Source organism: Miniopterus schreibersii (assembly GCF_964146895.1).
Source record: "Miniopterus schreibersii genome assembly, chromosome: 22".
NCBI classification, from domain to species: domain Eukaryota; kingdom Metazoa; phylum Chordata; class Mammalia; order Chiroptera; family Miniopteridae; genus Miniopterus; species Miniopterus schreibersii.
Genome location: NC_138124.1, coordinates 15,940,952 through 15,965,671, shown reverse-complemented (window position 1 = coordinate 15,965,671; position 24,720 = coordinate 15,940,952). Strand labels below are relative to the sequence as shown.

The window sequence follows — 24,720 nt, the reverse complement described above, 5'->3', positions numbered from 1 at the left end:
ACAGAGCCCTGGGTGGGGAGCGCCCTCAGGTGGGAGTGAACACGGGGTGCTGGGTGGGGAGCACCCTCAGGTGGGAGTGAACACAGAGCCTTGGGTGGGGAGCGCCCTCAGGTGGGAGTGAACACAGAGCCTTGGGTGGGGAGCACCCTCAGGTGGGAGTGAACACAGAGCCTTGGGTGGGGAGCGCCCTCTGGTGGGAGTGAACACAGAGCCCTGAGTGGGGAGCGCCCTCAGGTGGGAGTGAACACAGAGCCCTGGGTGGGGAGCGCCCTCTGGTGGGAGTGAACACCGGGAACTGGGTGGGGAGCACCCTCAGGTGGGAGTGAACACAGAGCCTTGGGTGGGGAGCACCCTCTGGTGGGAGTGAACACCGGGAACTGGGTGGGGAGCACCCTCAGGTGGGAGTGAACACAGAGCCCTGGGTGGGGAGCGCCCTCTGGTGGGAGTGAACACCGGGAACTGGGTGGGGAGCACCCTCAGGTGGGAGTGAACACAGAGCCTTGGGTGGGGAGCACCCTCTGGTGGGAGTGAACACCGGGAACTGGGTGGGGAGCACCCTCAGGTGGGAGTGAACACAGAGCCCTGGGTGGGGAGCGCCCTCAGGTGGGAGTGAACACCGGAAACAAGGTGGGGAGTACCCTCTGGTGGGAGTGAGCACAGAGCCCTGGGTGGGGAGCGCCCTCAGGTGGGAGTGAACACAGAGCCCTGGGTGGGGAGCGCCCTCTGGTGGGAGTGAACACCGGGAACTGGGTGGGGAGCACCCTCAGGTGGGAGTGAACACAGAGCCTTGGGTGGGGAGCACCCTCTGGTGGGAGTGAACACCGGGAACTGGGTGGGGAGCACCCTCAGGTGGGAGTGAACACAGAGCCCTGGGTGGGGAGCGCCCTCTGGTGGGAGTGAACACCGGGAACTGGGTGGGGAGCACCCTCAGGTGGGAGTGAACACAGAGCCTTGGGTGGGGAGCACCCTCTGGTGGGAGTGAACACCGGGAACTGGGTGGGGAGCACCCTCAGGTGGGAGTGAACACAGAGCCCTGGGTGGGGAGCGCCCTCAGGTGGGAGTGAACACCGGGAACTGGGTGGGGAGCACCCTCAGGTGGGAGTGGACACAGAGCCCTGGGTGGGGAGCGCCCTCAGGTGGGAGTGAACACAGAGCCCTGGGTGGGGAGCGCCCTCAGGTGGGAGTGAACATGGGGTGCTGGGTGGGGAGCGCCCTCAGGTGGGAGTGAACACAGAGCCCTGAGTGGGGAGCGCCCTCAGGTGGGAGTGAAGACGGGGTGCTGGGTGGGGAGCGCCCTCAGGTGGGAGTGAAGACGGGGTGCTGGGTGGGGAGCGCCCGCTGGTGGGAGTGAAGACGGGGTGTGCGGGTGGGGAGCACCCTCTGGTGGGAGTGAAGACGGGGTGCTGGGTGGGGAGTGGCCGCTGGTGGGAGTGAAGACGGGGTGCTGGGTGGGGAGCGCCCGCTGGTGGGAGTGAAGACGGGGTGCTGGGTGGGGAGCGCCCGCTGGTGGGAGTGAAGACGGGGTGTGTGGGTGGGGAGCGCCCTCTGGTGGGAGTGAAGACGGGGTGCTGGGTGGGGAGCGCCCGCTGGTGGGAGTGAAGACGGGGTGCTGGGTGGGGAGCGCCCGCTGGTGGGAGTGAGCAGGGGGAGCAGAGGCACCGGAAGAGCTCGCGTGGTGCTGAGTTCACCTTCGACGGCAGCAAAGTAAAGCCCTGACCCGGCCGGCGAGGCTCAGCCGCTGAGGATCACCCATGATCCAGAAGACTGGGTTGGACTCCCTCAGGGTGCCTGCCTGGGTTGCTGGCGGCCGGATCCCCACCAGGGGGCGCACAGGAGGCATCCGACCCACGACTCTGACCACTGAAGTCTCTCTCTCCCTCTCCATGCCTCCCTCTGAAATAAAGAGACATAGATACTTTAGAATCCCTTTAAAAAAAAATTCAGACTAGATTCAGTCCTGTAGCAACTAGATGAGTACAACACCTGATGTTCTGAGACTCCCCCAAAACCTTCTGAATCTCACCTCCTTCCCTTCCCTTCCCTATCTCTAGAACCCAACGTCTTCCCTAATGCCTCACACTCTTCCTTAACATCTCCCTCTACGCTCTGGGTCTCCGCCTGCCTCCGTTGAGTCTCACCCTCTCTTCTCTGGGTCTCCACCTGCCTCCGTTGACTGTCTCCCTATCTCCTCTGGGTCTCCCTCTCTGGGTCTCCGCCTGCCTCCGTTGAGTGTCTCCCTCTCAGAGTCTCCCTCTCTTCTCTGGGTCTCTGCCTGCCTCCGTTGAGTGTCTCCCTCTCTTCTCTGAGTCTCTCCCTCTCTTCTCTGAGTCTCTCCCTCTCTTCTCTGGGTCTCCGCCTGCCTCCGTTGAGTGTCTCCCTCTCTTCTCTGGGTCTCCGCCTGCCTCCGTTGAGTGTCTCCCTCTCTTCTCTGGCTCTCCGCCTGCCTCCGTTGAGTGTCTCCCTCTCTTCTCTGGGTCTCCGCCTGCCTCCGTTGAGTGTCTCCCTCTCTTCTCTGGGTCTCCACCTGCCTCCGTTCACGGTCTCCCTCTCTTCTCTGAGTCTCTCCCTGCCTCCGTTGAGTGTCTCCCTCTCAGAGTCTCCCTCTCTTCTCTGGGTCTCCGCCTGCCTCCGTTGAGTGTCTCCTTCTCAGAGTCTCCTTCTCTTTGGTCCCCGCCTGCCTCCGTTCACGGTCTCCCTCTCTTCTCTGGGTCTCCGCCTGCCTCCGTTGAGTGTCTCCCTCTCTTCTCTGGGTCTCCGCCTGCCTCCGTTGAGTGTCTCCCTCTCTTCTCTGGGTCTCCGCCTGCCTCCGTTGAGTGTCTCCCTCTCTTCTCTGGGTCTCCGCCTGCCTCCGTTGAGTGTCTCCCTCTCTTCTCTGGGCCTCCGCCTGCCTCCGTTGAGTGTCTCCCTCTCTTCTCTGGGCCTCCGCCTGCCTCCGTTGAGTGTCTCCCTCTCTTCTCTGGGTCTCCGCCTGCCTCCGTTGAGTGTCTCCCTCTCTGCTCTGGGTCTCTCCCTCTCTTCTCTGGGTCTCCGCCTGCCTCCGTTGAGTGTCTCCCTCTCTTCTCTGGGTCTCCGACCGCCTCCGTTGAGTGTCTCCCTCTCTTCTCTGGGTCTCCGCCTGCCTCCGTTGAGTGTCTCCCTCTCTTCTCTGGGTCTCCGCCTGCCTCCGTTGAGTGTCTCCCTCTCAGAGTCTCCTTCTCTTTGGTCCCCGCCTGCCTCCGTTCACGGTCTCCCTCTCTTCTCTGAGTCTCTCCCTCTCTATTCTGGGTCTCCGCCTGCCTCCGTTGAGTGTCTCCCGCTCTTCTCTGGGTCTCTGCCTGCCTCCGTTGAGTGTCTTCCTCTCTTCTCTGGGTCTCCGCCTGCCTCCGTTGAGTGTCTCCCTCTCTTCTCTGAGTCTCTCCCTCTCTTCTCTGGGTCTCCACCTGCCTCCGTTGAGTGTCTCCCTCTCTTCTCTGAGTCTCTCCCTCTCTTCTCTGGGTCTCCCCCTCTCTTCTCTGGGTCTCCGCCTGCCTCCGTTGAGTGTCTCCCTCTCTTCTCTGGGTCTCTCCCTCTCTTCTCTGGGTCTCCGCCTGCCTCCGTTGAGTGTCTCCCTCTCTTCTCTGGGTCTCCGCCTGCCTCCGTTGAGTGTCTCCCTCTCTTCTCTGGGTCTCCGCCTGCCTCCGTTGAGTGTCTCCCTCTCTTCTCTGGCTCTCCGCCTGCCTCCGTTGAGTGTCTCCCTCTCTTCTCTGGGTCTCCACCTGCCTCCGTTCACGGTCTCCCCCTCTTCTCTGAGTCTCTCCCTGCCTCCGTTGAGTGTCTCCCTCTCCTCTCTGGGTCTCTCCCTGCCTCCGTTGAGTGTCTCCCTCTCTTCTCTGGGTCTCCGCCTGCCTCCGTTGACAGTGTCCCTCTCTTCTCTGGGTCTCCGCCTGCCTCCGTTGAGTGTCTCCCTCTCTTCTCTGGGTCTCCGCCTGTCTCCATTGAGTGTCTCCCTCTCTCAGTCCCTCTCTTCTCTGGGTCTCCGCCTGCCTCCGTTGAGTGTCTCCCGCTCTTCTCTGGGTCTCCCCCTGCCTCCGTTGAGTGTCTCCCTCTCTTCTCTGGGTCTCCGCCTGTCTCCATTGAGTGTCTCCCTCTCTCAGTCCCTCTCTTCTCTGGGTCTCCGCCTGCCTCCGTTGAGTGTCTCCCGCTCTTCTCTGGGTCTCCGCCTGCCTCCGTTGAGGGTCTCCCTCTCTTCTCTGGGTCTCCGCCTGCCTCCGTTGAGTGTGTCCGTCTCTTCTCTGGGTCTCTGCCTGCCTCCGTTGAGTGTCTCCCTCTCTTCTCTGGGTCTCCGCCTGCCTCCGTTGAGGGTCTCCCTCTCTTCTCTGGGTCTCCGCCTGCCTCTGTTGAGGGTCTCCCTCTCTTCTCTGGGTCTCCGCCTGCCTCCGTTGAGTGTCTCCCGCTCTTCTCTGAGTGTCTCCCTCTCTTCTCTTGGTCTCCGCCTGCCTCCGTTGAGTGTCTCCCTCTCTTCTCTGGGTCTCCGCCTGCCTCCGTTGACAGTGTCCCTCTCTTCTCTGAGTCTCCGCCTGCCTCTGTTGAGTGTCTCCCTCTCAGAGTCTTCCTCTCTTCTCTGGGTCTCCGCCTGCCTCCGTTGAGTGTCTCCCTCTCAGAGTCTTCCTCTCTTCTCTGGGTCTCCGCCTGCCTCCGTTGAGTGTCTCCCTATCAGAGTCTTCCTCTCTTCTCTGGGTCTCCGCCTGCCTCCGTTGAGTGTCTCCCTCTCAGAGTCTTCCTCTCTTCTCTGGGTCTCCGCCTGCCTCTGTTGAGTGTCTCCCTCTCTGCTCTGGGTCTCTCCCTGTCTTCTCTGGGTCTCCGCCTGCCTCCGTTGAGTGTCTCCCTCTCTTCTCTTGGTCTCCGCCTGCCTCCGTTGAGTGTCTCCCTCTCTTCTCTGGGTCTCCGCCTGCCTCCGTTGAGTGTCTCCCTCTCTTCTCTGGGTCTCCGCCTGCTTCCCTTGACAGTGTCCCTCTCTTCTCTGAGTCTCTCCCTGCCTCCGTTGAGTGTCTCCTTCTCTTCTCTGGGTCTCTCCCTGCCTCCGTTGAGTGTCTCCCTCTCTTCTCTGGGTCTCCGCCTGCCTCCGTTGAGTGTCTCCCTCTCTTCTCTGGGTCTCTGCCTGCCTCCGTTGAGTGTCTCCCTCTCTTCTCTGGGTCTCCGCCTGCCTCCGTTGAGTGTCTTCTTCTCTTCTCTGGGTCTCTCCCTGCCTCCGTTGAGTGTCTCCCTCTCTTCTCTGGGTCTCTCCCTGCCTCCGTTGAGTGTCTCCGTCTCTTCTCTGGGTCTCCTCCTGCCTCCGTTCACGGTCTCCCTCTCTTCTCTGAGTCTCTCCCTCTCTATTCTGGGTCTCTGCCTGCCTCCGTTGAGTGTCTCCCTATCTCCTCTGGGTCTCCGCCTGCCTCCGTTGAGTGTCTCCCTCTCTTCACTGACGTGGCCTACTTTGAGTGTTTCTCTTTCCTAAGAATCTCCAGTAAGGGCGGGGCGTGCGGCCCTCAGAGGAGAGAGGGAGAGAGAGAGACCCAGAGTAGAGAGGGAGAGACTCAGAGGAGAGAGAGACTCAGAAAAGAGAGGGAGAGACTTAGAGAGGAGAGGGAGAGACTCAGAGGAGAGAGGGTGCGAGAGACTCAGAGAAGAGAGGGAGAGAGAGGAGAGAGAGAGATTCAGAGGAGAGAGGGAGAGAGAGAGACTTAGAGAAGAGAGAGACTCAGAGAAGAGAGGGAAAATGACACTTAGAGAAGAGAGAGTCAGAGGAGAGAAGGAGAGAATCAGAGGAGAGAGGGAGAGAGAGACTAGAGAAGAGAGAGACTCAGAGAGGAGAGGGAGAGACTCAGGAGAGAGAGAGACTCAGAGGAGAGAGAGAGTCAGAGAAGAGAGGGAGAGACTTAGGAGAGAGGGAGAGAAAGACTCAGAGGAGAGAGGGAGAGAGAGACTCAGAGAAGAGAGAGACTCATAGAAGAGAGGGAGAGAAAGACTCAGAGGAGAGAGGGAGAGACTCAGAGAAGAGAGAGACTCAGAGAGGTGAGGGAGAGACTCAGAGAAGAGAGAGACTCAGAGAAGAGAGAGAGACTCAGAGAAGAGAGAGACTCAGAGAAGAGAGGGAGAGACTCAGAGAAGAGAGGGAGAGAGACACTTAGAGAAGAGGGAGAGACTCAGAGGAGAGAGGGAGAGAGAGAGACTCAAAAGGGAGAGAGAGATTTAGAGAAGAGAGAGAGACCCAGAGTAGAGAGGGAGAGACTCCGAGAAGAGAGAGAGACTCAGAGAGGAGAGGGAGGGAGAGACTTAGAGAAGAGAGAGAGACTCAGAGAGGAGAGGGAGAGACTCAGAGGAGAGAGGGAGAGAAAGACTCAGAGGAGAGAGAGACTCAGAGAAGAGAGGGAGAGACTCAGAATAGGGAGAGACTCAGAGAAGAGAGAGAGACTCAGAGAAGAGAGGGAGAGACTCAGAATAGGGAGAGACTCAGAGAAGAGAGGGAGACTTAGAGAAGAGAGAGACTCAGAGGAGAGGGAGAGACTTAGAGAGGAGAGTGAGAGAGAGACTCAGAGAAGAGAGAGAGAGACTCAGAGAAGAGAGGGAGAGACTCAGAGGAGAGAGGGAGAGACTTAGAGAGGAGAGAGGGAGAGACAGACTCAGAGAGGGAGAGACTCAGAGGAGAGAGGGAGTCTGAGAAGAGTCGTAATGAGAGAGAGGAGCGAGTGGGAGATAAGGGAGAACAGGTGGCAGAGAGACAGATGACACCACTCTCAGTACTCACCACCTTGGGGCCCATTTTCTTGTGGATAATTGCAGAACATAATGAACCTAAAATTATGAAAATTGGACTGAAAGAGAGTTTTCATGGTGTAAATGGCCCAGATGCCGTGGGTGGTTGAAATTTTTATTTGTTCACTTGAAACGTGTATGGTTTAGGGAACCACTGTCACCCCAGTAAGTTCAAGAAAAAATACCAGTATTTCTAACTATCCCACGAGCCTCGTTACCTGTGGTTAGTGTTGCACACTGAGAATGTGCCCGTTTCCACATAAAGTTCTTTTAGTGCCTGTTACGTTTCTAGTGGACGTTGTACATACACACTCTGCCCTCCACATTCACCCTGAGCATCCAACTGCACCACTAACGCTCTCCTCCCCTCCCTCAGTTCCTGCCTCCTGACAGCTCAGCTTCTCGAGACCCTTTTCCACACCCGGTATTCTCGGGGTTAACAATGTGGCTTCTCCCATGAACGCTCACCGCTGGGGAATTTCATCTTCAGGAGCAGATTCCTTAACATAAAAAATATTGGGTAACAAGTTTTCCTACTTATGACATTTACCACCACAGAATGAATTCTATTTTCCATCCCATTTAAATCACCACTAATTCGGAGCATCATCACCGCTCGCTGCGGAGGGGGAGCAGAAGGACTGACTCCCGTTTTACACAGTCCTGGGACCAGCTCCACACGTCCCTTCCCTGACCTGCATCTAAAACCTTCCAGGCTCCTTAAACTTTCTACTCGCCCAAGTTCAGCACCTGCCCCTGTCTGGAAGACTTCCCTGTTCTTACCAAGCTAATGGCCTTTATAAAAGTAAAAGTACCTCCGTATGGCCCAGCCGGTGGGGCTCAGTGGTTGAGCATTGACCTAGGATCCAGGAGATTGAGGTTCAATTCCCAGTCAGGGCACATGCCCAGGATGTGGGCTCGAACCCCAGCTGGGGGGTGTGTGCAGGAGGCAGCTGATCAATGACTCATCATTGATGTTTCTCTCTCTCTCCCTTCTTCTCTGAAGCCAATAAAAAAATTACATACACATATATATATATTTAAAAGTACCCCTCTATGGCCTCCACGTATGACCAGCAAAAGCATATGTAGAAATCCCATGGCTGGTTCCGAGTACAACATGGCTAAGGTGCCCTATGAAACACAACAGCGCTACACCTAACAAACATTATCCTTTCGAGGTATAATTAACAGTGGTTCGTTCTGTCTACACCAGATGGACTTGCCACCCCCCCACACAGAGCACCAGTAACTGACATTATGAAGCTACCTAGGAGCCACCCCCGATAATCACAGTATTTTTTTTTAAAAAAGGTAACCTTTTCTACCTGGAGCCAGTTAGGTCTAAGAATAGGAACTGTGGCATTAACCAGCTATGAGGAGCATTTCTCCGCATGTGTGTACGTGCAGTTTTGAAAGCCGCGATATTCCGTTCTGGCTCCGTGATTCACGGCCCAGCCAACGGGCAAGGCGTCTGGAAGACGGGGTCTGTCCAAAGCAGGTATCACTGGGCAGCTCCAGTGACCAAAACTAGAAAAGCATCGTATGCCGACACCTGAGCCCTGTCAAGCGCCCTCTGCCACACACTCGAAAACTCAATGACGCTTCCTGTTAGCCTATACAAAATTTCGTGCCCGGAATCTCGTTCACACCATTCACCCGAATCTATACAATCCGGCATCAAACCTATTAAAGGACTTTCAGTCATGAAATTAAAGGCTGTATCTAAAAAACCCCACAAAAGGAGCTTTAGAGGCCCTGACTCCACAATACTAAGACCCTTACTGGGATTAGATGCCCCACTATGCTTAGCCCGAAACCTGAACAATGACCGACTATAAAATTATTTGCCTGAGCACTATGGCAACAGGTCAGAACTCAAAAGACTTTGTGCTTTATTTCCCTCTGGAAGAGCCAACACCTGTCGCAAAACCTGCGGACAGCCTAGGTGCCGTCACCTTCAGCGGCCCTGAAAAGGAACTGCAGCAAACAAACAGGAAGCATGGCAGCCTCAGGTCACGTGTTTGCGTGCGGGGTGGAGAGAACGGGCCACGTCGTGGATTTCAAAAATGTTATTTCTTACACAAAAGCTTTTGTGAAACCATAAACGAAATGAGGGTTTAGCAGTAAGTTAAGAACACAGAGCTTAACCGAATCAGGCCCTGACTCACATACACCACCCGTCACCTTCCTCACGTGCCAGAAATCTGTTTAACGATTAAGTGCACACGTGCGCACACGCAGGGACGTGCCCACCTTCCCATGCAGCGCGGCTTCCATTCCTTTGCTTGTACAACCTGCACACGATTGTGTGGAAGTTGTGTGTTTATGTCCAATGAACCTGGCTGCAGGCTCCTCAAGGGTGTAATTCATCAACTATCATTTCTGTCACTGCGATTTTTTTTTGTTTTTTTAAAAAAATATATCTTTTATTGCTTTCAGAGAGAGGAAGGGAGAGGGGGAGAGAGAGAAACATCCATGATGAGAGTCACTGACCGGCTGCCTCCTGCTCGCCCCCTGCTGGGGATCGAGGGGCCTGCACCCGGGCCTGTGCCCCGACCGGGAATCGAACCCTGACCTCCTGGATCCTGGGTCGACGCTCAACCTCTGAGCCACGCCACCGGGCGTGATGTTTGTTTTAAGACCAATCTGGTTGCATTCTCACACATGGCAATCTTGTATTAAAACACGGCGGTTTTTTCTAATTTAAAAACAATACCTTTCTTTTCTGTAAGAACAAGCAAACATCCCCATATAACCAAAGACCCCATTTAGGACGATCACATGTGTGAGAGGAGGTGACGGTGACAGTGAGCACGCCAGCGATGCCGCAGCGCTAAGGAGCCTCTCCTCCGGGGCGCTGTCCCTGGGGCCCTCCACGTCGCCCTCCAGGCCCAAGCAAAGTCCCTGCCTTCGCTTCTCCCGCTGAAGGTGACGTTTTGACACAGCCTCACTTCCTGTTTACACCACAGGAAGCCGGAGGGCCGCTGCCCCCGCTGCCCCCGCAGGAAGTCACGGCAGCGAGAGTCCCCCCTGCCCTTGCCTGCTGCCCAGGACCTGCAGTCGGCCTGCAGACGGTGTCCCCCAGAGCGGCCGAGCCGGGACGGAGCGGAGGCAGCCCAGGTAGGGTCCCTCAGCCCTTCGGGGGGGCCTGATGCACAAGGTTTCGGGGGAAGGTAGGACGCGCGTCTGACCCGAGCGGAACCGGGGCCCTTGGAGTCAGGGGCTCGGTGAGCTAGGCACCAGGACGGTGGGTGCTGTCGAGGGGGACCTCCTGTCTGCAGGGTGACGCTCTGCCGCCGAGGGGAGGCAGGCCGGCCGTGCAGTGAACAGGACAGAGCCCTCAGGACACACCCACCCTGCCGCTGTGGCACCAGGGCCCAGGGGGACGCTCAGGGTTTCCACGTCTGGGAGGCCCATCGAAGAGTGTGGACTGTGTGCGTCACCACCTGCGCGAGGGGAGCACCTGGTCCCGCTGGCAACAGTTGAAGACTCGGTGCCTTAGAATAAGCAACACAGTGGTTTGGCCTTTAGGGAGGTGGAGGGAGAGGGGGAAGGAGAATGACCGTGACCCCGAGCACACAGGGGTCTTGCCCTGACTGTGCCGAGGCACGAGCATGGCCCCGCACCCTCCACTCTGACGTGCTGCCCGGCGGGCCCCATGTGCTCAGCTCCAGAACACGAGGATGCTGAGGTTAACGTCCACTCTGGTCCTGCCACCCTGGGTGGTTCCTCCCCCTACCAGGGGTCCCCCAGTTCCACTACCCTCCTCTACAATCCTTCAGCTTTGAAAACAGAACTTAGGAAGAAAGCTCCCCATCGGATGTAATGCAAACCCTCGGCCTTGTCTCTGCTCCCCAGGGACTGAGCCGTCTCCAGTGAAACACCCAGCGCTGAAGAGGCAGGCGCGGGTGGACTGCGGCCCTGACGGCACGGCCGAGGACCCCTGGGTCAGAATCTCTGACTGTATCAAGAGCCTGTTCAGCCCCATCATGAGCGAGAACCACAGCCACACACCACTCCAGCCCCAGGTCAGCCTCGCTGAAGACGGACATCAGGGCCACCCGGAAGGGACCCCCACAAAGCTGGACACCAGCAATGGTGCTCCCAAAGTTTACAAGTCAGCAGAGAACAGCATCGTGAAGAAGGGGCCTCCCGTGGCCCCCAAGCCAGCCTGGTTTCGCCAGAGCTTGAAAGGGTTGAGGCATCGAGGCCCAGACCCCAAGCAACTGCCCACAGCCTCCTCCACGAAGCCCACGCCAGCCCCCAGGGAGCTCCTGGGGCCACATGCACGGGCCTCCAGCTCCATCCAGCAGAGAATCAGCTCCTTTGAGACCTTTGGCTCCTCTCAGCTGCCTGACAGAGGGGCCCAGAGGCTGAGCCTGCAGCCCCCCAGCTCCTCGGCAGAGGCCACGAAGCCTCCTGAGAAACAAGAAGGATGGGTCCCTGGCCTCTTGGGGCGAGGGGCTCCCTCCACCGTTGAGCAGCCACACCCACAGCAAGAGCAGCTCCCTGGTCCCCACGCAGCCACGGAGGCCAGCGACCTGGGTGCGTCAGGGGCCCCTCCCCCAGGGCGGCTGCCCAGTGAGAAAGCCCTGACCCCTGACCCTCTCCTGAGGCTGCTGTCCACACAGACTGCGGAACCACCAGGCACAGTGGTCAAGATGCCAAGCCAGCGGGCACGCAGCTTCCCCCTGACCAGGACCCAGTCTTGCGATGCCCAGCTGCTGGACGACAGAACCTGCAAGCTCTACTCCATCAGCAGCCACGTGTCCTCAGCTGTCATGAAGTCCCTGCTGTGCCTCCCCTCCTCACTCTCCTGCGGCCAGACCCCCGGCAGCCCCGAGGAAGGGGCGCCTGCAGGGTCCTGGCCCAGCCAAGACCTGGCTGCCAGCAGTGCCGACACAGGGTTCTCGCTCAAGTAAGGCTCGCGCCCACCCTCCTTCAGGACGGGGTCATCCCACCTCGCCTTGCCCGTGTGCCCACGTGTTCACGTGCTCATGTGTGTGCATGTGTGAGCGTGTATATATGTGCACGCGTGTGAGCTCAGCTTCCTGCCGAGGGTGAATTTCCCAGCACTGGGTCTAGGTGAGGCTCTGGGCTGCCCCCCCACGAATGCACGTCTGTCTGAACCACCACTGCTCAGGCGACCACACTGCGCCCGAGATGACCCCTTGGGGTTTGTCCCCCTTGCACGGGGACTTACGCGTCTGGGTCGCAGCCCCAGCTCCAGCACTTACTGGCCACAAGCAGGTTCCTTGTGGACTCACCTGCTTCCTCTCCGGTTCAGATGAGGAAGTGGTGACACCTGCCCGTTTCCCTTACTCAACTGCGCTGAGAAACATCTGAGACCCTTCACCCCCCACTGGTTCCAGCCTCTGCAGACAGCCTGAGTGGGGGCAGGGCAGGGCAGGCCCTGGAGGGACACGGCCGTCCGCCGGCCTGACAGGGAGCACCCAGCAAACCAGCGCTTGGCTCTTTCTGGCTGAGAAGCTGCTTTCCTGTTGGAAGTGCTGGGGGGCCCTTCCCCCCAATCAAAGGGAGTGACCCCCTACTACCAAAACTGTAGTTTCACACACAAAAACAGCTAGATACCAAAGTGAGTGCACCAGAAAGAGAGCCAGTTGCTGGCCTCTGTAGTGTTGGGTCCTAACAGCACCTGGGAGGGGAGCATCGGCCTCAACAGCCGGCTCAGTGCAAAGGCTGGGCCCTGACTGTGCCGTGGTGCGAGACTGTCGCTGGGTGTGGCTGGGTGGGCTGCGGAGGACCCTGCAGTCAGTCAGACCACGATCTCGACAGTTCACCGCAGGGGGCCACAGACAGGCTATCTGCCTTCCCTGAACCCCAATTCCCAGTGTTGTGGGGAGGGTGTCGGGACCGCCCACAGACTTGCTGCAACACGTGACAGGAGTGCTCGGCGCCACACGTGGACAAACTATGCAGGGACGCTGCTCTCAGTAATGGTAGGACTCCTATCTGGTGCTGCTTCTCCCTGACAGCCTTTCGGAGCTGAGAGAATACTCGGAGGGTCACGGCGAGCCTGCGGATGCCGACGACTGTGCCCCGGCGTCCGGCCAGTCGGTCATCTCTCTGCTGAGCTCGGAGGAATTGAAGACGCTCATTGAGGAGGTGAAGGTTCTGGATGAAGCAACATTAAAGGTGGGTTTCTTGTATAAACGCGAGACGTAGGCCTCGGTAAGAGCCGCACAATCACCTCATTAGGCCACAGGGGAAGCAGCTGGAGGAGCCCTCAGGGCAAAGACCAGCCCAGGGGAGGGCCTGCCCGTGGTGCAGGGACAGGGCCCCTGGGCCACAGTGAGACCGTCCGTGGGGAAGGAGCGTTGAGATGAAACGCTTCCAACCACGGGCTTATTTTCTGTTCCCTATTTTATCAGTGAGAAAGGGCGAGGCTCTAGGCCGCAGTGCCCCTTCCTGTCCCACAGCGGCTGCCTGCTTGCGTCTCCAGGGCGCTGTGGCCTTTTAGTCCCGGGTGAGACCCGGGACTCCCCTGCACAAGGAGCGGTGCTGGGTCCCAGGGCTTGCCGGGCCCCACACGCAGTCATTGCGAAAGCCCACTTCCCATAAGGTGCGCGAGAGGAAGTGGGACGGCAGAGCCCAGAGGAGCAGGCCGCGGGCCCTGCTGGGCTGCCTGGGTCTGCGTGGGCCGGGGAAGCGTCCAGATGAGGAAAAGCTGTACTCTCAGGTCAAGAGCCTGGGTGAGCCAGGAACCCACCTCCACTGTTCCCAGGGCGCTCTCAGCTGAGATAACGAAGTGTGTGAACGACAAAGACCTCCCCCGCCAGGCTGCTGCTGGGCAGCATCTGCCTCCAGCTAGACCAGGGCCTCTCACGGGCAAGTGAGCTGCACTTGGGTAGAAGGTGGGAGGTGTGGGCCAGTGCTGGGCAGAGGTGGGCAGTGAGGTCAGAGCCAGGGGCACGCAGGTGTCGGAGCAGGTGACCCTGGGATGGGATGCGAGGGGCTCCCCTAGCACCCGGCACAAACTGGTGGCCGAGAGCCACGTGGACCTGCAGGTACATTTTATTTGGTCTACAAGGTGCTCTCTAAAGATTATTGTACCCTAAACATCATGAAACCTGGATCAAAACCTTTCTGGAACGGGACACTCTGGTAGCACAGGTCTGCCTTCCTACGTAGGCGGGTCCTTCTGAGCTGCTGTGCTCGCTGGGTCTCCACTCCTGTCACCTCTGTCCATCCTGCTCATTTAAGTGATCCCCATGTGAGACCCCGGACCGAGAACACTGTAGGGGGCTGTCCTGGCTCCTGGCTCCTGGCTCCGGGAGGGGCCACAGGCAGGCTAGTATGTGAGGTGAGCCTGGGTGGGCTCGTGTGTGTGTGTGAGCAGGTGTGTGTGTGAGCAGGTGTGTGTGTGTGTGAGCAGGTGTGTGTGTGAGCAGGTGTGTGTGTGTGTGAGCAGGTGTGTGTGTGTGAGGTGTGTGTGTGTGTGAGCAGATGTGTGTGTGTGAGCAGGTGTGTGTGTGAGCAGGTGTGTGTGAGAGCAGGTGTGTGTGAGAGCAGGTGTGTGTGTGTGTGTGAGCAGGTGTGTGTGTGAGCAGGTGTGTGTGTGTGTGAGCAGGTTGTGTGTGAGCAGGTGTGTGTGTGTGTGAGCAGGTGTGTGTGTGAGCAGGTGTGTGTGTGAGCAGGTGTGTGTGTGTGCACACCCACATGTGTTCCGAGGTGGGAACTCGGCTGGGGTGAGAAGGGACAGCAGCTTCCACAGAACAGCTCTGACGCCAGCTTTGCCGACCCCAAGTCCCACACTGAAATGGCAGAGCTGCGTGACCCAACATGGGGGGGTCCCCAGCTGACTTAGTGGCACCCACTCCTGGTCATAGGCTTGTGGGTGAGGCTGGGGGCTGAGAGGAAGAGACCTATCCGGTGGCACTTTTCTTCTAAGTGCCCCACGACTCCAGAAAGCACAGTCCTCCCTCAGTGGGCGATGGCACCGGGGAGGGGAGGCGATGTGACCAGGGCAGACGAGCTGGGTCTGAGACCGAATCAGCCCGAGTTAACAGCTGTTAAACTATTCTCACTGCTGCATGGAAACGCTTTTCACTGTTTATTTCCTCCTGCAGCAACTGGACAGCACCCAGGTCACCGTCCTGCACAAGGAGGAGGGTGCTGGCCTCGGCTTCAGCCTGGCAGGGGGCTCGGATCTGGAGAGCAAAGTGATCACGGTGAGTGGCCAGCGACAGGGCCCTGGGACGGAGGCCACTGGCCAGAAAGGGGCTCTGAGCTGGGGACGGGAGGAGCGTGTGGTGCCGGGCTGCAGGCGGGTGCCCAGGGCAGCACCCACCCTTTGCAGGAGCAGTCACCGTCACTCATGTGACCCCGTCTTCCCCCCATCACTTGGGGCCACTCTGTCCACTACCACCAGTGGCCTCTGCTCTGAGTGGAGGAGGGGATGCTGGCCTGTATTCAGGACACTGTCAGTTTCACTTTCTTTGGCCTAAGAACCCTCCAGCAAGAATCTCCATCTGACGCAGGTGATTTCTGAGTCCCGAACTCCTTTGGTTTTCTTAGGTTCACAGAGTATTTCCCAACGGACTGGCCTCCCAGGAAGGGACTATTCAGAAGGGCAACGAGGTTCTCTCCATCAACGGCAAATCTCTCAAAGGGGCCACCCACAGCGAAGCGCTGGCCATCCTTCGCCAAGCTCGGGACGCCCGGCAAGCCGTGATCGTCACCAGGAAGCTGGCGCCGGAGGCCACGCCCGACCTGAACTCCTCCACGGACTCTGCAGCCTCAGCCTCGGTGGCCAGTGACGTCTCCATAGACTTGGGTAAGCTCTGCCAGCTCGGTGTGGTGGGAGCCTCGGGGGCCACGTCACCCTCCGCCCCATGGGGCCAGTCCTGCTGGGGCCGCTCAGTCACTTGTGTCCGGCCCCGCGTGCTGCCCGAGGTGCATGTCGGCCCAGCCACGCTCAGGGTCAGCAGGCAGCTCTCCCAGGCTCGCCGAGGCCACGGGAGGAGAGCATCTCTAACGCCTGTGTCTTCCTCAGCAGCAGAGGCCGCCGTCTGCACGCTGACGCTTGAGAAAACCTCTGCAGGGCTGGGCTTCAGCCTGGAAGGAGGGAGGGGCTCCCTGCAAGGGGACAAGCCTCTCACCGTCAACCGGATTTTCAAAGGTGTGCTGTGCATCTGGCTCTGTCTTTGCTCCCCAGTGGCACAAGGAGGTACCTTTCCCTGTTCCGTCACCTGAACACACTGTCTCCTTCTCCCGCCCCCAGGGGCAGCCCCGGGACAGACTGACACAGTCCAGCCAGGAGATGAAATCCTGCACGTGGCCGGCACGGCCCTGCAGGGCCTCACGCGGTTCGAAGCCTGGAGCATCATCAAGGCGCTGCCTGACGGACCGGTCGCTGTTCTCGTCAGGAGGAAGAGCCCGCAGTCCCAGGGGACCACAGCGGCTGGAAACCCGTAGGCAGAGCTCAGACGCCAGAGCCAACAGCACACAGATTCTCAGGGTCACTGCGAACTCCCCCCAGGGCTACTGCCCAGGTTCAGATCTTTTGGGACAGCATCCAGCAAGAGGGCTGTCCCAAAGGGAGGACAGAGTCGCAGCGGGTGGCTGACACAGACTAGAGACGATGTACCGAGAGCCCAACGCCACCACCGCGGTGCCGTAAATAAAGTAGAGGGTGTATTGCAACCTGATGAGAAATCCGTGTCCTGCTTTGCAGACTTTCTCAGTGTTGTAACCATGAGACGATCCACCCCACACAGCCCCACTTGTCTGTCAGGATCGGCAGCATGGCAGGGCTCAGAGGGTCAACTCAGTCCCACCCCACCGGGCACCAGCTGGGCCACGTGTCCGCAGGACATCACTCCCACCGCTGGCGGCTGACGCTCGCAGGGCCTCTCCCTGGGGCCTGGGGAGAGTGCTGGGTGCAAGGGCGCGTGTCCCGGCAGTGCCAGAGCTGGGCGGCCCGTGCGCCTTGTCACTGGGATGGCACCGCAGCCTCCGTGTCCTCAGTCGGAGCTGGCACACGCCTGTCCAGGGGGGAAAGGAAGGGAGGTATTACTGAGCTGTTTTTGGAAAATATAGTCTATCGCACAAAACGTGCAGAGCTGCTGTGGCTGCAGAGGGGCCCCTAGGCCAGGCGGGGCCAGCAGGGGAGCACGTAAGCCAGCGGGGCGGCAGGTGACACACAGGCGGAGCAGCTCTGACCTCACTGCTTCCTGAAGGTTGGCGCAGAACCCGGCCATGCTGCGGGGGAAGAAGGCATCCACCACACTCTGCGGGAGGAGGCCACTCAGGTCCGTCTGGAAGAAGGTGACCACCTTGGTCTTGCTGGGCTCCCTGTGAGGCAACAGAAGAGCCGGGCTGTGGGTCTGCAGAGGAACAGGCCGAGCGTGGGACGGGCCAGGAGCGAGCAGCTAGCCCGGGAGCGGTGGCCAGGACAGTGACGGGGTCCCTCGGCACCTGCTGTGCGCAGGGTGGAGACTGTGCCCTTGGGGCAGATGTCCAGGGTCATGCTGGGCCGAGCAGCTAGCCCGGGAGCGGTGGCCAGGACAGTGACGGGGTCCCTGTGCACCTGCTGTGCGCAGGGTGGAGACTGTGCTCTTGGGGCAGATGTCCAGGGTCATGCTGGGCAAGCAGGGGGCAGCCCCACCTCCCGCCCAGGCCGAGTGACAGGCGGTCTCACAGCACAGAGCGTAACCCAGGTAGGAGCTCCTTTTTCTCACGCCGGACACTGAGGAGACTGGCAAAATGTAAAACAATGCCACTCCTTCCATTTCAGAAATAGTTATTTTTCATAAATACATTTGTAACTATCTAATAAATTTGTTATTTAAAAAATATGCTTAAAATTTCCCATTTTTAATTTCAAACGTAGTAAAGGTTGATGGATATAATCCACATGGACAAAAGCCGTCGGGAACCCTGAGAGCTACGAGGCTCTGCAATCCCTGTGCCCACTGAGAACTCCACTCGGGAGCCACTATCCCCTCCTGGCCTGTCACTCAGCCCGAGGGACTATCCTCACCCCGGCACAGGCTCGCAGAAGCAGCCACAGGGATGGTTCAGTCCTCTCACAAAACCCGGTTTCGGGGGGCACAACGGATGCTCCAGGTTGGCAGCTGGAAGACAGAGCAAGTGGTTGGTGAGCCAAAACTTCAGTCAGTGAGGTGCTGACATGCCCCCCAGTACCCACAGTGCCACACCCCACCACCTGGAGCCTGGGGAAACAGCAAGGGGACCCTGTGCCCTGCTGCCCCCACCCCAATGTCCCTTCACACACAGATTCCCCAACCCAGCAAGAAAAGCAGAGAAGAGGGCCCTCCAGAATGTGCCACCTGGGGGCAGGAGGAGGAGGCACCCTCTCTATTCTCAGCCAGCCGCGGGGTGGGGTGTGACCGGGGGTTTGGAGGCAGGCAGGTCCCCTGTGGGCTCAGGGAGCCACTGCCCCCAAGGTTCTGTGAAGCTAAACCAACCCTCAAACGTGGGCGCAACACAAGCCTCAGCAAACAACCGTGACTTAAAAGCGAAATGACAAGCCCATGGACCGTCCCACCTCCGACCACGTGGCACAGAGTCCCCCGACCTGACAGGGCGAGTTGCACAGAGAAAGGGGCCCAGGTGGGTGGCTTCCTTATGGAATTGGGTGCAGAGCAGAAGAGCCCAGTGTCCCCGGGAGGCCTGCGGCACCTGGCCGGCCGTCACTCACCATTGGAGCTGATGGTCCCATCCTCGTACGTCTTGACCAGCACCAGGTCCACAAAGTCCCTGGGAGAAATGAGCTTCATGGCGGCCGAGGGGGTGGCGGTCCTGGTTACGCACAGGGTCTGCCAAAGCCAAGGGGAGCCCAGCTGCTCAACATCATTGTTTCAACGAATTACAACCACCCCTCAGCCTAGATTTCTTCAGCATGAGGCAGGGTGATGGTAACATTCTGTAGGCTACTTGGAATCGAAATCCGAGCTCCAGGTGAGAAACAATGTAGCATTTCTGACGGGAGGATTGGCTGAAGCGGATGCTGGTAATAACACTCTGTGCTCCTTAGGTGCGTCTAAGAGTGATGCCCAGCCCGGCCGGCGTGGCTCAGCGGTTGAGCATCGGCCTAGGAGCCAGGGGGCTGCAGTTCGATTCCCGGTCAGGGCTCATGCCCCGGCTGCAGGCTCCTCGATCCCCAGCAGGGGGCGTGCAGGAGGCAGCCGATCAATGACTCTCATCACTGATGTTTCTCTCCCTCTCCCTCTCCTTTCCTTTCTCTGCAATCAATAAAAAGTAAAAATAAAATTGCGATATCCTGTTTCGTTCCATCTGCGTAAACACCCAAGAGGGTGCCGAGATCAAAGACTTCAAAATGAAGACACCATTCAAATCAGATGGGTTCGCAGGCATTTCCCCAAGGAACTTTCTTACTGGTTTTGGCTGTGACTTCTCCCCCCTTAAGTTCTGTCATCAAAACGAGGTGGGTTCTGACCCCTACAGGGTCCGGGACAGGACCGCCTCGGCCTCCCTGTGGAACACGGTTCCCGTCGGTCCACGTGGCTACTTAAATTTACATCGGCAGCTATGGAAATGAAGACCAACAACCCTCCTCCTCAAAGCAGGCACCTTTCAGATGCTCTGGCCACACAGGGCTGGTGGCCACCACTGAACAGCGAGATGGAACGTTCCAGAAAGTTCTCGCCAGCGTTGCGTCCCTGTGTGACGCACGTTTCACCAGCAGAGAAACTGTCACCTAGGAGCTGCCACCCGACAGAGCCCGACGCTGGTAGGGAATCCTGACCCTTGACCCCATCGAAGGGCATGGTTCAAACTCGGGCCGCAGGGTCAAGTCCAGGCCCTTCTTCCTACCCCGGAGCCAGGTCACCTTGCACAGCTCTCAGCTCTGCTCCGGGCCCCTCCCCCTCTTCTCGGGGTCACCCTTCCCTGCCTGCACCTGGACCCGGGCTGGACGTCTCTGCTGCAGGCGCCCACAGTCTGCTGGCCGGGCACCAGGCCTCGGCAGGCACCCCCCTTGCTAGAAGGTGTCACAAACGCCCTCCAGAGGGGCCAGGGCTGGGCTGCTGTGCGGGGCTGACCGCGTCTGGAGGAACTCACGTCGGTGATGCTCTGGACGATCTCAAAACTGGCCACGTTCTGGTCCCACTTCTCTCGAAGGCTCCCGGGCAGCGGCTTCACCAGCTCCCACACGGCCTTTGCCGTTCCGTCCACAATGCCTTCTCCCCGGTACCTGCAGCACAAAGAGGGATCAGACCCAGGACATCCTCAGTCGGACTTGTCTACCCTGGGGCCGCCCGGCAGGCCTGTGCCCATCCCTGCTGGGGGGACGGCCTTGCCCAGAAGGGGCCAGAGCTGTGCAGCCCCCGCCCCTCAGGCCTCCAGCAACGGACGGCAAACTCTGTCAAGGACACAGCTTGCTGGAAGTGACTTAGAAGCAGAGGTTTTTCTGGAAGAGAAGTGGTGAGCCGACGGCAGGGTGCTGAGTGGGCTGGAGTCTCTGGGGAGGAAAGGCCCAGGGCCACCAGGAGGTGTGTGGCGGCCGGCCGGCCTTGACCAGGGAGAGCACTTACATGTTCCCTGGAAACTCCACGGACGGCCTCCAGGAAACTGTGACTCCGTTCTGTCGAAAGGCAAAGAATTGTAGGGTTTTAGAGCAAGAAGGGCCCTGGGACATGGATAGCCCGGGCCGGCCCCCTGTTCTACAGGAAGGAACTCAGAGCCTGGGAAATGCGATTCTCCAAGGTGAGCGAGGCAGAGAAAGGTCTTAGCTGGCTGACCCGAAGAGCTCTGAGTGGTTTTAAAACCACCTTAAAAGCCACCGTTTTATTTCCTGGAGCAGCTGAGGTCCACTTGTTAAAAATCAGAGGTGTCAAGTAAGAAAACTCCCCATGACACCCTCTTGGGCTCGCAAAGGGGGGCTCACACCCTGATGGGCAGTTCCAGGCGGGCACCCTGGACACTTAATCGAGGAAAGTGGCAGCGACTTTTAAGTTGTGATTTTTAAGTTGCAAGGACAGTGGCCCAGTTTTCATTGCTGTGTTTTTTTAGGGACCGAACCCTCCCCCCCCGCAATCCCCGCATCTCCTCAATCCAGCGCAGCGGGGCGGAGCCTGGGGCTTAGGGGACCCCAGCCCGGGGAGCGGGGCCCCACCGCCCTCCGGGCCCAGCTCCCCACTCACGCCTTCCCGGCAGATCTTCCAGCCTGACTCGTCCCGCCGGTACTGCAGCACCTTCTCCGCCACCGCCTCGCCCCTCTGCGCCGCCTGCGCCGGGTCCATCGCGCCCAAGGGTGCGGGAGGGTCGGGGTCGCGGGAGGAACGCTCCGGCGAGGCCGGAACGCCGGGGCCCAGGCAGAGCGGGAGCCCCGCCCCCAGCCCCGCTCTCGGCCCCCGATTGGCCCAGGCCCTCGGGCCGGCCCCGCCCCGCGCTGAGATTGGCAGCACTGGCCCCGCGGACGCATCACCCCAGAGCCGGCTCCGCCCGTAGGACTCCGGGAGGGGCCCAGGGGTGGGGGACCCCGCGAGGGCCGGGAGGGGCCGTCAAAGAAAAAAACAATAAATAACCGCATTTTAAAACATGAAGCACATCAAAAATATCCTAAAAAGTCAGGTAATGATCTGAGAGAAAAATCAGAGAATAGTTTAACTAAAAGTAACTTTTCTTAACGTACAAAGTGTTCCTACAAATCAGGAAGACGTTTGGAGCAAACGAAAGAATGCACCCGACGGGAGCCATCCTCTGTAGAAAACTCGGTCGAGGTGGGCGACCAAGGACGCAGCACCTGCCTCCTAGGTGGGGGCCGCGGCCAGACCCAGGGGCACTTCCACACCCGCCTGATGGGCGGCGCTAGCGGTGTGCCCACTGCCCGCCTGGGCACCAGAAACAGTTTCCGTGCAGGCGGGTGAGGGTATACATTTACTTAGCCTTCTAAGAGCAGAGTTACAATTGCAACGTACTTGTGTGGTTTTTTTTCACCCAGTAACTCCTGCACATAAGATTGATTTTGCAGCTGGAAACACCCTGTTTGTTAATAGATTAAACAAAGTTACAGGGTATTTACTTAGTGGAGGGAGGTGGGGCCCGAGCCCACAAGACGCTCAATACAGCTGAGCTCTGCACAGTCTAGAGACAAGAGGTGAAGGGAGCAGGGCAATTAACTCTCTACCAAGGAAATAAACGGTATTGAAAACTTAACTTTAAAAATAACTTAAAATGTTCTAAATCCCCCCCCCCCAAAAAAAAAAAAAATGTCTTATCCATGTGCTCACAAAGAACATATCCAGCTGGTTGGAGCAGAGAGCGTGGGAACTACCTGCACAGCCCCACTCGGGTCTGTTTTGCAATCAGCTGAGGCTGCAGGTCAGAGCCGGCGGGGGCAGGAAGGCCTGGGCTCTGCGGCCTCCCCTGACCAGGGCCCTCGGGTGAAGTCCCGTGCAGACCTCGCTGAGGTCCTAGTGGGATTTTAAATAGATGGATGTGGGGTAGGGAGCCCGGATCACGGGGGGGATGGGCTCAAGCTCCAGTGCTCCCCTTACAGGAGCTCCTGGATGGAGTTCAGTTTCCGCACAGACCGGAGGAGCTGTAGGCCTGTTTGCTGAGTCAGCTCGGCAGGTGCTGGGTGGGGCGCCTCTGAGCCTGCATGTGGGCATTTACCCTTAGCAACAGCCAACTGTTACTCAACACTCTCTAAGCGCCCGACCCAGGTTGTGCCACTCACCCCTCAGGACAACACCGTGGCATTACGGGACAGAGACCACACCCCCATTTTTCAGGTCAGGAAACCGAGGCTCACATAAGGTATGCGAGGCCACACGGCCAATAAGCCCGGAGCTGCAGCACACACAGCTTGCTTCATACGGTTGCTCATGTCCTAGTGCCTCCTAGTTCCTCTAAGGAGACTCATGAAACAAACAAAGAGCAAAAAAAACAAAAACAAAAACAGAAGCAAAAGAACCACAAGGACATAGAAACGCGCACACACAGTAGCTGGAAAACAGGACACTTCCTCGTGCACAGAGAACTGACTCTGAGTTTCCTGCCACTCACGAGTTCAGAACCACGGGCGTGACCGGGGGCGGCATCCCTCGGCTCCCGAGGCTCTGTCCAGCCAACCCTACACCAAGAGGAGTCCACTCCTTACATCTAGTGGGCACGCAGGTGACGGTCTCGGACCTGGGAGGGGCTCTGGGAAACCACAGCGGTGCCAACGCGTTTCGCAAGCCCAGACGTGTTCCTTTCTCTTGATGCAACTTAGGTGAGGACGAGGGCCGACGGTGCTGTGGACAGAGCACCGGGCCTGGGTGCTGACCCAAGGAAAGCAAGTCGATTAAAACAGCCGGGGATGTATTTCCTCCCACCGGGTTGGCGGAACTGGCACCGCGGGACTGTACGAGGTGCTGGTGAGGCTGCGAGAAAACAGCCCTCCGGTCACCTGTCACCCGCACAGTGAGTCCGTGTCAGGGTCCTGACACCTGGAGCAGCTAGCGGAGCAGAACCTGCTCGTCTCCCAGGAGCCGGGCTTCCTGCGGGATACGGGCCCACCTCACAGGCAGCGCTGGCACAGGGCACCTGCCATCAGCCGCAAAGAAGCAGAAGTGGCCTCAGCGTGGGTGAGCACTGTGCATTTATTCATGTGGTGACGCGTACGCAGCAGGTGGAATACGTGAGCTGGACCCGGTTCTCCCACAGACCCCAGAGGCACAGGGGTACAGCACTTGCTTGTTGACGGGAGCCCACACATCACATACGTACACACAGACACACATCGACAGCCTACACACAGCTGGGCACGTGGACTCCCGGCGGCCGCGAGAGGGGAGCGAGCCGTGTGGGGATGCGGGTGGGCTCCGATTATATCTCAGTCCCTTTATTACCGTGCCCGCTTCCACTGCTAACACGGCGCTCGCCGGCCAGTCATCCTGCACTCTGCGTGTTTTAAATTCACGCCATCCCGAGGGCCGCAGCCCTGGGGGTGCACCTGCCACACTGTGCTCCCGAGGGCCCTGCAGGGCCTGCTGGCCGAGCACTCCTGAGGGCGCACCCCTCCACTCACAGGTGCCCGGAGGCAGGGCCAGGCCTCAGAGCCTGCTGCAGTGTCCCTGAGAGCCCTACGCCCCAGCCCAGGCCAGGCCTGCGGAGGACTCCTGGGGGCACCTCAGGACACTCCGTCTTTCGGGTGTCAGTCACTGGGGGTGCACAAGTGCATAAACACCACCCCTGTCCCCACACGGCACTCACAGGCGGAGGGGACGAACTTCAGAGACAGTTTAGAGGGACAGTTGCCATGGAAATAGGAGTGGGGAGCATGTCTGGCTAACAGTGCCAAGGGGGCGCAGGGTGCTGCCCCGGCCCCCCTGGTGACACTAAAAAGGCCTCAGCCATAAGGGAAGATAACCTGCCGTGGGGGGGACAGCTCTGTCCTTTCCTGGCTCCCTGGTGGGGGCTGTGAACCCAGAACTTCCTGCTGCTGGGAATTCCTGCTGCACCTGCAGCTGGAGGAAGCTTGTTGGCAGCAGCAGCAAACAAAGTCAGCAACCGGGAGCAGAGCTAAGGGGCGAAGAGACAGAATCCCGAAGATGGTCGACGTCCTGGATCCAGCTGAGCCTGAAGCCCTCCTGACTTCCATCCTTCACAGTCGAAGAAACCAAGAAACCTGCGGTTCTGTTACCTCCAGCCTGGGAGTCCTGGCTAATGAACACAGGCCCAGAGCCCAGTCAACGCGGCAGCCGGCTCTCGATGCATTTAGTTTCTCCTGTCGTTACTACACTGAATGTTCACATGAGCTGCTGTGAAATCTCTGGGGGCAGCCGCCTCACTACTGGGAGGAGATTGGGGAGGACTGCGCTCCGCCTGCTGGAGCTGGGAGATGGCACCGGGGTACAGACAGGGCACTCGCAGGGCCCAGACAGCACAGACTCTCAGGGAGGCCTCTGCAGCTGGCACGAGCTCTTGGGTCTGCCCGTGACTTGCATTCGCCCCGGATGGAGGAAGGAC

General features: G+C 58.9%; 2 protein-coding genes across 2 annotated transcripts in view; one reads left to right on the top strand and one right to left on the bottom strand.

Annotated features, from left to right (window-relative positions):
• The window catches only part of IL16 (interleukin 16), a 38,769-nt gene extending 22,349 nt beyond the window's left edge, over positions 1-16,420 (top strand). Inside the window, exons 13-19 of the mRNA XM_081124550.1 lie at positions 9,726-9,876; positions 10,615-11,674; positions 12,753-12,912; positions 14,847-14,948; positions 15,295-15,553; positions 15,776-15,898; positions 16,001-16,420. Of these exons, the coding sequence (XP_080980676.1) occupies positions 9,726-9,876; positions 10,615-11,674; positions 12,753-12,912; positions 14,847-14,948; positions 15,295-15,553; positions 15,776-15,898; positions 16,001-16,194 (2,049 nt within the window). The 3' untranslated portion in view covers positions 16,195-16,420. The remainder of the gene's footprint in view (positions 1-9,725; positions 9,877-10,614; positions 11,675-12,752; positions 12,913-14,846; positions 14,949-15,294; positions 15,554-15,775; positions 15,899-16,000) is intronic.
• Positions 13,776-21,097, bottom strand: STARD5 (StAR related lipid transfer domain containing 5). Its single transcript, XM_081124383.1, has 7 exons — positions 20,907-21,097; positions 20,298-20,347; positions 19,825-19,957; positions 18,443-18,560; positions 17,762-17,855; positions 16,942-17,073; positions 13,776-16,763 (listed from the first exon to the last, which is right to left on the bottom strand). Exons 1-7 carry the CDS (start codon positions 21,003-21,005, stop codon positions 16,712-16,714), a joined length of 678 nt encoding a protein of 225 aa, XP_080980509.1. The 5' UTR covers positions 21,006-21,097; the 3' UTR covers positions 13,776-16,711.
• Between the last annotated feature and the right edge of the window lie 3,623 nt (positions 21,098-24,720).

What these genes read in the sequence shown, in the direction of transcription:
- STARD5 (XM_081124383.1), bottom strand. Translation starts at nt 21,005, where the DNA reads ATGGACCCGGCGCAGGCGGCGCAGAGGGGCGAGGCGGTGGCGGAGAAG. An exon ending in GTGGAGTTTCCAGGGAACAT is followed by an intron (nt 19,958 to 20,297) that starts GTAAGTGCTCTC and finishes TTTGTGCTGCAG; the next exon opens with GTACCGGGGAGAAGGCATTG. An exon ending in TCGTCCAGAGCATCACCGAC is followed by an intron (nt 18,561 to 19,824) that starts GTGAGTTCCTCC and finishes TGGCTTTGGCAG; the next exon opens with ACCCTGTGCGTAACCAGGAC.